Source organism: Hyperoodon ampullatus (assembly GCF_949752795.1).
Source record: "Hyperoodon ampullatus genome assembly, chromosome: 6".
Lineage (NCBI taxonomy): Eukaryota > Metazoa > Chordata > Mammalia > Artiodactyla > Ziphiidae > Hyperoodon > Hyperoodon ampullatus.
In genome coordinates this window covers 27,199,252-27,211,961 of record NC_136919.1, presented here as the reverse complement: position 1 = coordinate 27,211,961, position 12,710 = coordinate 27,199,252, and the positions used below count along the sequence as shown (strand labels likewise).

Genomic DNA, 12,710 nt, shown 5'->3' with positions numbered 1-12,710 from the left:
CACAGTGGTCATTCTCCCTAGTCTTGACTCAGATACACCTCAGCAATTATTTGGGGATTGTAACCTATAATATTTTTAGTAGGGTTCAATAAAAGCTATAGAAAACATGTCTTAGAAGAAAAACAGGCCCAGTAATTTCATGTATGGGGACTGTAGAGTTAACAGTGATTCTGTGAAATATTTTACATAACATGACCCATGCTCTCTAGCTGATAGAATCACAGTGAACTTCAGACTGTTCTGAACCAAACCCTTATACGTACATGGAAGGCAAACAATAAAGTCAAAATGAAATACTGTAGTTTGGTTTGTATTTTTAATTTATGAAAACTTGTTCAAGGGAGTTTACACACACCACAAATATGCTCTCAACAAGCTGAATTTTCATGCCCCTCTTATCGCTATTCACATTGGGCCCTTTTCTCTAACCTATGACCCAGAACCAGGCCACCATAGACCCTGAGAGGAAAGCCTCTGGATCCATCATGTGCAGGAGACAGAGTTGCACTTCCTGCTTCTCGTCTATTCTATAGTAGAGCCTGAGAGTGGGCTCCATGCCCTGGGTGTCTATGGATGTTGCATTGTTCTGCCTCACAGAAAGAAAACGGGGTAAATCCTGCTAATGGTTTTATTTCAATAAACTGTTTAAAATCTAACATATAATTTCAAAAACACAGAAGAGTAAAATGAGCAGAAAATCTGTGTTGTCTGAAACTTTAAAAATAGAGAATGTTGACTAGACTATTCCTTGCATTAAATGAAGATGTATGATTCTGCAGCCTATAATAAAGACATTCTTTACGTCAAGAGAATGGGGTGAAAGGAGAAAAAATTATGAATGTGGAATTGAGGAATGCTCTAAACATGGGGGGAAATGTTGAGAGACAGAAGTGACATAGAGGGGAAAATCCTAGTACCAAGAAAGCAATGTAAGTTACAATGAACCTCTAGGAACATGAAATCGTTCAGAGTCTACCATGATGAAGAGCTGGCCAGGCTATAATGCCTTCTAAATCAAAATTAAAACATACCTATGTGGGAAATGTTCCATAACATATCAAGTCTGCTTATATAATGGGTCAGTAAGCAAATGGACTTTACAAAAATTCCTTGACAGTGATATTTTGCTCAATTGATATTTATCCTGTGTAGGGCCAGAAAAAAAAAAGCATATAACTTCTTTACATTCTGCTTAACCTAGAAACATATCTATTATGAGTAGGGTTACTATATCAAATACATGCCATACTGTTTGCATTCATTACTAGTAAAAATATTTACAAAAAGGACACTGACATCAAGCTTTGTAATAATGTCTTTTTTCAATTCAAATTTATTATGGCTTTAAGGAAATGTGTGATTAGGCATCCAAGCTCTTTCTAAACTGTAACATTTTAAAAATTATTCCTTTTAAAGTATTGTTCAAAGCTGTATACACTTTAGTTTTCAATAAAAAAAAAGATAATGAGATGAACAATTCATGATTTTATGTATTCACGCAGAGTGAAGAGGAAATGATGCTGAATCAAACTCCCAAACCCAAACAGCTGGGTAACTGAGTTAAATATTTTAAAGCTGATTGTGTGTGTGTGTGTGTGTGTGTGTGTGTGTGTGTGAGTGCATGTGTGTGTGTATACATTACAATTTTTAATTACTTGAGCATCCAAAACTGACTGAAAGCTGACTGCTGTCCAAACTCTTCAAATTCCACAATTCCATCATTTCTTCCCTTTTACAAACCAGAAGACTTAAACATATACAAGTGCAGGACTAGTATGACCATTTCTCTTTCTTTAGCAATAATATCTACTTCTAGATAGGCTAGATCTACAGCTAACAAATAAGTGGAATCTGGCTTCCTCCCTAAGCAGCTATGATGAACACCTATGAACACCGTTTTGGACGGATGGGCCCTGAGGGGTTCACTCTGGAAATCAGAAGCATCTGAGGTCATTTCCAAGCACTGCACAAGGGCTGACTTTAGAAAGGCCTCTAGAAGACACAGCCACAGTTGCAGGCTTCATGCTGCTCAAAACAATGCTGCTCCAGTCCACCACAGATCTGAATCAGAAGAAAATCAGAAAAGAATTTTCCAGGAAACGTTTTAAGACCCAACTCAAACCCAAGGTCTGGTTTTAGTCTTTGACAAAAAAGATGTCACCCAAACATTGACTTTTGATTCCTGATTCTGTGAAAATGCTTCCGAAGACCAACTTTAGTGTCTGTCCGACTTAGGTCCTCACTGCTTGGAGCTCAGGACTTTTTCAGAAGATGGAATTATTTCGATTCAGCTTTTGAGGAACCAGTGGGGTTTGTTTTCTCTGGAAATAGCTCTTGTTCTCCCAGAATGTATAACATTTCCTTATCTTCACAACAGTCCTCTGAGAAGGGTAGGACAGGCGAACCCTCTCTGTTGTACTGACCAGACCATTAGACGACTTGCCAAGTAGCTCCCTGTAAGCAAAGCTGTGATGCCAGAACTAAATGCTCAAGTCCAGCACTTCAATGTTTTTATGCAAAGGCATCAAAAAGGGGTATGACTGCTAATTTACTAAAAAATCTATTTATTTGAACATATAGATAAAATCCACATGTGACTTATTCCCCTTTGAGCTTGGCCACAATATTAATCTAGACCAAAATCGAGAGTTCACTTGCAAATAAATGATAGCCATAAATTTGGCCTTCATTTATTGTAGACTACCAAATACCTAATTGGGCCTCACTAGGAAACTATTTTTCTGATGGGCAAGAGAAAGAAACTTAAAAATACACAGCTGCCATGAAAGGTGACCTAAGAGAGAAAGCTGATAGAATCATGTAAGTCCTGGGGGAGGGAAAAAAAAAATTTCCCCAGAGGATGAAAAAAAAAGAATTCCCCAGGAAGTGTATATTAATTAAGGAAATGTATATTAATCATTGTATTACCTTTAAAATTTTAAACCTAAGAAATGAGACGCCATACCACTTATGTTTTCCTATATGGCATATACATGTAAATGACTATACTAATTAAACTAAAACTGTGTGATTAAGGAGACTTACAATTATAATATACTTAATTTCCTTTATAATTACTGCTTTAAATCTAGCAAAAGAGATTCATCATCCTCTACTTTCACCTGGGGTTTAAAAGTAACTTTTAAAGGCTCGGGGGTCGAGATTTCCCCGCCTTCTCGGGGAGGATGTGAGGCTCTGGCCTCCTCGGGGTCTGTTTCACTGAGCACCTCGGTGTACAGCTCACTGATGGGGCCCAGAGACTCGCTCCTGGCAATGATGTCCACCTCTATCTCCCTGGCCTCTTCGCGACCTTCGGCCACAGCACGGTCTTTAGTTTTCCGAAGGCTATGTATCTTAAAAGCTTCCTTTGAAGGAGCTGCATTAGAAATAGATTTCTTAAACCTTTCCCCTGACTGCTTCAGCCTCTCCCCCGACTGCCTTAACCTCTCCCCTGACTGCCTTAACCTCTCCCCTGACTGCCTTAGCCGCTCTCTCCTCTCTGGTGTCACTATTCTAGTCCTAATTCTGTTCACTTTCTTGTCAAAATTCTGCCGTGTCTTCTGCATGTTTTCTTTGGAAAAGGCCTTTTTGATATTATCAATGCGCTCCCTGCCTGACTTTTTAAGCCTGGCAGATCTGCTCTCTTCAACATAATATTCTTCATCCGAAGACAGATCAACTGGGGGATCGAAGATATCGTCCTCTTCCTCTGGACCCTCAGCAGTCAAGCTTCTGTCTTTCATGATAGACAGGGACGTTGGACACCGAATATCCTCCTGAAGGAGAGAGAAAGCAAGCGTGTTAGCGATGGGTTCTTTAACCTTCCGGCCATGCCTTTTCAATCTCCTCCACGGGCTGCTTATCCTCCCCCCACTCCTTAAATGCTGGCATTTCTCAGGGTTTCTTTTTCTTCATCTCCCAAGCTCACCCCGAGCAAACTTATCCACTGCTCTACCTTCAAATCCAAGCAAGCAGACTCACAAATCTTTTACCTTCACCTCTCCCCTTCCCCTAAGATGAAAACCCATTTCTAAATGTCAGAAAGCCTTCTCCACCTAGATGTAACACAGGAACCTCTAACTTCACATATCCAAAAATCAAGACCCAGCCATCATCCTTTCCTGGACCTCTCAGCACCAATACCTCCAGGTGCCACCCAGAGAAACCTCAGAAGCATGGTCCCAAATATTCCCTCTCCTCATCCCATATCCAGCTGGTCACTAAGCGCTGTCAATAATATTGCTTAATAACTACTAACCCCTCTGTTCCCGCCTCCTTCCTCCTTGCCTCTACCAACGTCTTAATTCAGGCCCTGTCATCTCAGGCCTGAATTCGTGCAATACTTATACCTCCAAAACATCACCGAAATATTTCCTGAGAAATGTTTCTAAAACATAGCTCTGATCACATGCTTTCTCTACTTTAAAACATTGGGGAGCTCACCAATACTCAAAGGATAGAGTTCAAATGCTTCAGCATAATTAGAAGGCTCTTCAGTTTGAGCAAAACCTACTTTCCCACTCCTCCAGTCCAGCAACACAACCCCTCCTCTGAGTTCCTTAAACACATACTGTTTTCATCCCTGCATGCCTTTATAAACGAGGTTTTTGCTACCTTTCACCTCTTTCCAGCTTTGTGAATGAAATCTTTATTCGAGTCAATTCAAATATCCCCAACATCCCCCAGAGGTCAAACCTGTCTCCAATTTATACCAAGATGACACATGCATTCCTCTACTTATAACATTTATCACAGTCTGAATTGAATTAGAACTCTACTCATTTATGTATGTCTCCCTGAGGCCTTCACTAAATAATAGCTTCCAGGAAAGCAGAGATGTATATTATTTATGTCTTATGTCTGGCATCTATCAGAGTGCCTTGTACATAGTAGGTATACTCAACAAATGACTGTTGGAACAAATAAGAAGCATACGCCTTCATTCAACAAATTGTTACTAAGCACCTACCATGCACCAGTCACTAGTCTAGGAACTGAGAACCTCCCTCTCTGAATAAAACAGAGTAAAAGAACTTGTATTCCTGAAGAGAGAAATAAACAAGTTACTTACATAGTACGTTGGATGGTGATAAGCGCTAAAGTGAAAAATAGAGCAGGGCAGGGGGATACACAGTGACTGGGGAGGATGCTCAGAAAGGCCTCACTAATAAGGTGACATCCAAGCCTAGACCTGAAGGTAATGCATGTAACTGGGAGGAAACGAGAAACAGCAAGGAAGGCAGTGTGGCTGAAGCAGAGTGACCAAGGGGCAAGAGGAGGAGAGAGGGTGAGAGAGGTAGTGGGAGGGCCAGCTCACGTAGGGCTCTGTATCTGATCATAAGGACCGTGGCTCTTATTCCGAGTGTGATAGGAAGCCTTCTAAAAAGTTTTGAGGAGGATAGTGACATGATTTGACCCATGTTGTAAAAGGGTCACCCTGATGAAACGAGGCTATCGAGGGCAAGATGAGAAGCAGGGACAGCAGTTAGAGACCACTGAGCTCAATCAGGTGAGAGATGGATCAGGGTGTGGACAGATGTGGCGGTGAGAAGTGGCCTGATTCCAGATCCACTTTGAAGGTAGGAGCCAACAGGATCTGCTGCTGCTAGATTGAGATGTGGAGACTGTCAAGGATGATTCTCTAGTCCAGGGCCTGAGCAGCTGAAGGACAGATTAGCCACTTACTGAGATGGGAAAGGATGGGATCTGAACATGCTGACTTTGAGATGCCCACTGTACATCCAAGCAGAGATGTTGAGTGGGCAGCTGAGTACATAAGTCTGGGATTCAGGAGAGAGATCTGGACTAGAGATAAATTTAGGTATCATTAACATAAAGATGAAACTAAAAATCATGAGACCAGATGAAAGAGATCACCAAGAGATTGAATGAATGGGTCTACATTCCATTATTCAAAACTCCTTGGAACCAAGCTACGTTTCAGAAATCAGAATATTTCAGATGTGGGGAAAATAATATATTACATAACATTCCCAGTGAGATCTTGGGAAGAAACCTTTTTGTGGCAAAATAATACAAATATTCACTCTAAGATGGGACAAAGAGTATAAACAGCCTCATGTTACTTGAGGTTGGGTTTTGGCATCCACTGAGTTCAGGTAAAGCTAGGTATTGCTGCCAAATAAGTTACGATAAAAATTTTATTTTTACAGATTTTTGAATTTTGGTGTTATTGATAGATAAATGGATTTTGGACCTGAAGATAAGAAGGAAGAGATGAGGGACTTCCCTGGTGATCCAGTGGCTAAGACTCCGCACTCCCAATGCAGGAGGGCCCGGGTTCAATTCCTGGTCAGGGAACTAGATACCACATGCTACAACTAAAAGTTCACATGCCACAACTAAAGACCCTGCATGCTGCAACTAAAGATCCCTCACACTGCGACAAAGATCTCGCATGGGGCAACTAAGATCCCGCGTGCTGTAACTAAGACCCAGTACAGCCAAATAAATAAATAAATTTTTTTTAAAAAAAAAGAAGAAGAAGAAGAGGAAGGAAGAGATGAGAAAGAACCAAAAAAGGATAAATATCAGCCAGTGAGGCAGGAGGAAATCCAAGAGCGAGAGGCACCCCCAGAAGCCAAGGGGAAAAAAGTTTCAAGAAGAGAGGGAGGGACCAACTATGTCAAATATGTCAAAAGGGTAAGGACTCATCAGATTGGATTTGGGAACATGGTAGACACTGGTAACCTTGAGAACCAGGCCAGAAACATGGCTGCTAAAGGACCCCAACTTGCTATTTAGGGGTTACTTCTAAAACTAAACAGGAAAAACTTTAAAGATCATGAGATTTTTAACTGAACCCACGAGTTGAAATTTCTAAAAGAAACTGTGCTCCTACTTGAGATCCAGGTTAAATCTGTTCAACCAAAAAATTTACTATGTAAGAAATACATTTATACATATTCCAAAACCTATCATCCTGATAGTCAAGAACGTATCCCCAGAACTTTACTTCTCTGGATACTTATTTAAAATTAAATTCTTTGGCTACAGGATTGGAGAGTCTAGGAACTTAAAAAAAAGGGGGAAAAAAAGGTAGCGTGGGTATCTCATAGCTCTCTGATGAATCAGAAGCAGCAACATTATTCCTCTCCTTTCCTGACACCTACTACAGGGAGTAGCTTCAGCAGCACTGAGTGGGTGGGTATGGACTGAGTAGGTATAATTAGAAAAGGAGCCAAACAATAATTGCTGTTTCATAGGGAAAAACCCTCACAATCCTGCTGTGAAGAAATCAGTTACGGCTTAACTCAGGAATCACAAACGCTTCTTCAACTGCACAACAAAGTCAACAAAATCAGGCTTAAAAACAAAACAAAACAGGGGTAGAGACAGAGAAAGTACCTGCTATGTAAATCTATTTGTTGCAACTCCTCTGAGTCAAAGATACCATGAGTTAGTGGTGAATACACTGTAATAATAATTGAAAATTATAGGGCTGAATTATAGTTGATTTCCAAATACAATTATTATACATTTTTTCATGTAAAATTCTAGGTAAAAAGATGATTTTTGTAACAAAATGAGTATTATGAGTCAGAGTATAATGGCCTTGATTATCAAAGTAATACTGCTAAGAGAATTTCGAATATTTACAAGTCCGGGACTTATCATTGGGGAATGGCCAAATACCTCATTTGAGAGACACGGGCATGTGGTTAGTAAGCAAAATTGTTAGAAGATATGGTAAGCCTCCTGGCTTTCTTTCATGGTGAGGAGGTCGCTAAGGTGAAAGCATGTTCAAGGAGAAATCATAACTGTATGATAAAGAGCAGATAATTTTTTTCAATGCCAATGTCCAGAATTAGGTGAAAGCTCTGCTGTACACAACAGTGGGAGATAAAATAGCAATAAAGACTGCCACCAAAAGATATATCTAGGGAAATCTTTTTGAGGAAAAAAACCCAAATCAAAATGAAAGTATACTACAGCTGAATTACTCAGCTTCAAGTTAATTTTTGTAGAAGGCGCAATCTCAATATAGCCACTTAAACATATTAACTATAAGAATGAATTATAAGAATTTTGGGAGTTCCCTGGTGGTCTAGTGGTTAGGATTTGGAGCTTTCACTGCCGTGGCCTGGGTTCAATCCTTGGTTGGGGAACTGAGATCCTGCAAGGTGTGCAGCTTGGCCAAAAAAAAAAAATATATATATATATACACACACACACACACACACACACACACACATATATGACTTTGCAGTACACGGGCCTCTTACTGTTGTGGCCACTCCTGTTGCGGAGCACAGGCTCCGGACACGCAGGCTCAGCACCCATGGCTCACAGGCCCAGCCGCTCCGTGGCGGCATGTGGGACCTTCCCGGACCGGGGCATGAACCCGTGTCCCCTGCATCAGCAGGCGGACTCTCAACCACTGAGCCACCAGGGAAGCCCTATATATATGACTTTTAACTGTTAAGCATATGACTTCTGTTAAGCAAACCCATATGAATGCTGTATACAGTGTTCTAATATCTAATGAATCATTGGATCCATTGGTATTTATCTTTTCTTTACATGCTCTCCCATTACAAGAGATAGCCACTGCTTGTTGATAAAGTGCTGCTTACTCTGAACAACTTAATTTCACAGACTCTTCATAGCATTATTTCTCTCACTAGTGCCTCTCGCTTCCTTTTTCATACCATCTTTTATTTATTCAAGTAACTGTAGGCGCTCAGAAAAAAAACAGCAACTTTCAGGGAATAAACAGGTGAATATAGAAACAACTTTAAAATAAAGAATTATGTCAATAGACAAACAAGGGTCAATTAGAACTTCTCAGAAACTCCTCTGCTTTCTTTAGCCTTTGTAAATCTTGATTGTTAACCTGGTCTACTCTTCACACAAAGGTTCTCAGGAGAAATGCTGGATACCAAGAATGTTTCCTGGCATGCCCCATGCAAGTGGAGGGTGAGTTATACCCATTACTGTTTGTTTGGGGTTTTTTAAACATCTTTATTGGAGTATAATTGCTTTACAATGGTGTGTTAGTTTCTGCTTTATAACAAAGTGAATCAGTTATACATATACATATGTTCCCATATCTCTTCTCTCTTGCATCTCCCTCCATCTCACCCTCCCTATCCTACCCCTCTAGGTGGTCACAAACCACCAAGCTGATCTCCCTGTGCTATGAGGCTGCTTCCCACTAGCTGTCTATTTTACGTTTGGTAGTGTATATATGTCCATGCCACTCTCTCACTTTATCACAGCTTACCCTTCCCCCTCCCCATGTCCTCAAGTCCATGCTCTAGTAGGTCTGTGTCTTTATTCCCATCTTACCCCTAGGATCTTCATGACCTTTTTTTTTTTTTCTTAGATTCCATATATATGTGTTAGCATACGGTATTTGTTTTTCTCTTTCTGACTTACTTCACTCTGTATGACAGACTCTAGGTCCATCCACCTCACTACAAATAACTCAATTTCGTTTCTTTTTATGGCTGAGTAATATTCCATTGTATATATGTGCCACATTTTCTTTCATCTGTTATCCATTCATCTGTTGATGGACACTTAGGTTGCTTCCATGTCCTGGCTATTGTAAATAGAGCTGCAATGAACTGTTAATGCTCATGGAAAAGCAAATTCAAGAATGGATACTACATTCTCCAGTATTAAATTTAGATCCCCATTACATGTACTACAACTGGCTTCTGAGAGTAAGATGACTGATTTTTTTTTTTTCAAAAATTTAGGTCTGGAGAAGGACTTCCAGGGACCTGGGAGGAGAGGGAAATGGTAAAGGCTTTCAGATGGCATAGTTGAACTTGACTACCTTTGAAATAAGCAACCCTCTCTCTCCTCCCATTCTTCCTCCTAAATAACCAACAGGCTCTTAAATACAGATCCAAAATACCACTTTGCCATCCCTGTGTAACCTTATCAGCCAACAGTGGGCTACAGAGAATTGCCTAAAGTGTAAAGACTGCCCCGGGAGTTATGGCCCACATCCCTGGTATCTTACAAATACCTGCCAACTGTGTTTCTATTTCAATTTGTTTTTATCCTTCTAGGCCTTTTCCCTATGCATATGGGCATACATTCATTTTAAAAATACAGTGTGATGACACTGCATATATGTACCAGTGCACATGCCCGCACACATTCCTGATTTTATGCTTACAACAAATTCTTTGACATTAAATTTTGGGGCCAAAAGGTCTGTGAATTTTTAAGGTTCTTAACACATACTACCAAAACCACCCTCCAGAAATGTACCACTTAATATTCTACCAGCAGAATATGAAAGTGCTTATTATTTCCTACTCTTAAACTCTGCGAATGTTTCAATAACTGCAAATATTTACATAGGTGAAAATGGAATTTTGCTCATTTACTTTGTCTTTTGTGAACTGACTGATAATGACTTTCCAATTTTTCTACCATGAAAGTTCAACTTTTTCCCTTTTAATTTGTAAGAGTTTTTAAATATATTATAGATATTAGGTATTTGCCATGGATGTGTTCCTATTTCAAAAAATATGAGTATCAAGTGCAGAGTAAGATAGGAACTTATTAGCTCAACACACAACGCCACACAAAAACTATCATGTAAAATCAGCTAAGTAGGGACTTCCCAGGTGGTCAGTGGTTAGGACTCTGTGCTTCCTCTGCAGAGGGCACGGGTTCGATTCCTGATCAGGGAACTAAGATCCCACAAGCTGTGCAGTGCAGCTAAAAGAATTCAGCTAAGTAAAGACTTGGTAATCAAATATAAGGAATTACTTATGTGACTCCTACATTTATATAACTATAAGAAAAAGGACAACTGTCTGATTGTTCATTAAGAAATAGACCGTGTGTCCTATTATTGTGACTTATACATTATTATAGGTAAAAATTCCAATAGACAAATTATATTCTGAAAAGTTTACATTTTACTGTTTAGGGCTTTCTGGGCTCTCCATAATAAGGGAAAGAACCACATTGCAGGGCTACAGGTCCTCAGTTTCTTTTTTTCTACAACAAAGAGGTGTTTTAAACTGGAGGTTTCTTAGATATCTTCTAGTCCTAACCTTCTCAAAGGCTTTGAGAGGGCATCATGCTAATACGGCTAATATGCCGAAAGCGGCTTACCAATATTAAGTTTCAAAGGCAAGAAATAGACTCAGCTATGATCCACAGTTCATATTACATGAAACGGTTGAGAAGCTCAAAACACTGACATGATAGTATACCAGTTAACGTAGAAATGATTTTATCCTGAGATCTCTGATGATACAGAACTCCACCACATGCATATACACAATAGTTACCATGTGACAGGTCTGATAGGACCTGTTGGCCATTAAAGGATGCAAGAGATAGCAGTAATCGAGCTAAACACAGGTGCAAGCTTACCTGGAATATTACCACACGGAATTTGTTCTTCTTCATTATTTCCTCTTGCTTGGTTTCAACTTTTTTGACGTGAGTTTGTTGCTTCTCCACTCGGGCCCTCACTTCTTTAATGTGAGCACTGATCTTTCGCGTTTTCTCAAACAACTTGTTAATGACATAACCCGTGTTGCTGTGTGACTGCGAAAACTTCAGCAGGTCAATCTGGACAGTCTTTATGGCATTTTCCATCTCCCTGTGTCTCTCCTCTATCCTCTTCTGGCTGGCCTGCACGCTGTCCACGATGGCAGCTACTTTGTCCAGCACAGTCACGATGGTAAGAGCAGCGTCTTGGTCTTCATCTTCTGTCACACTCGACAGGCGATTCTGGTGGATTTTATCAGCATTTGAAGCAGACCCATTATGTTCCATTTTATTTATTTCTCAGTGAAAGATGTCTTAGCACAATCAATTCTGGCACTGAGAGCAAAAAGTTAGCTTGATAACAGGGAACAGGGTTGTTTAAAGGGTTGGAAACCCCACCCCTGGAGACTGGTCAAGTATTTGTAACTACAAATACCCATACGTGACTGTTCTGCAATATGAACCCTTGCAAAAGCACTGGGTGCTGTTCCAAACATGCTTACTGATGACTAAGGGACTCAAATAAGACTGTGTGGGTAGAAGAGGAAAGCTTTTTTTAAAAAAAGTTCCCTAAGGCCACCATGTTACTAATATTAAGCCTAGAAGCCAAATAACCAAAAAAGCAAACTCCAAGTGCTGGGTGAAGCTTCTATCTTTAGACAATTTCAAACAGTATTTGTAAAAGCAAATGGGAATTTTGAACTGAAATCTGCTTTTTCTATTAATTTCACATATTAAGCATACTGATATGTCAATATCAAAGAATGCAGTAAATAAACACACCAAAACAGAGGCCGTATAGTGAAAACATTATATTATAACATGCTTTTCCAAACCAAATATTAAAATTAATATTTTGAACATATTCTTAAATTCTACATGCATACTTCTGAATACCTAAACTACATGTTAAACAGCTGAGTACATTCTATTCACACTTCAGATCTTTAAACACCAACAATCTATTAGTATAGCTATTACTACAGGACAAATTTGGATAGAGGTCTTAGATGATTTTTAAGCTCATGTGAAGAGCACCAATCGTTAACAATCATTTTTGCATTTATTCACAAACACTGATACAATTGGCTTATTTATGTTAAAACAAATATTTCTTTAAAAATGAATGTATAGAAGTAGTTTAAATGATAGAGTAGGCTTTATTCCAGTCTGTTTGTTAAACGGACTATTTTCACAACATCTAAGTCTACTTTTCA

At 39.5% G+C, this 12,710-nt stretch overlaps 1 protein-coding gene across 1 annotated transcript; it reads right to left on the bottom strand.

The window, feature by feature from the left end:
- Nucleotides 1-3,074: 3,074 nt before the first annotated feature.
- CAVIN4 (caveolae associated protein 4) lies at nt 3,075-11,781 on the bottom strand (the record flags this gene model as incomplete). The annotated part of the gene is made up of 2 exons (XM_079706890.1): nt 3,075-3,776; nt 11,374-11,781. The coding sequence occupies 2 exons, from the start codon at nt 11,779-11,781 to the stop codon at nt 3,075-3,077; spliced, it is 1,110 nt and encodes a 369-aa protein (XP_079563016.1).
- Between the last annotated feature and the right edge of the window lie 929 nt (nt 11,782-12,710).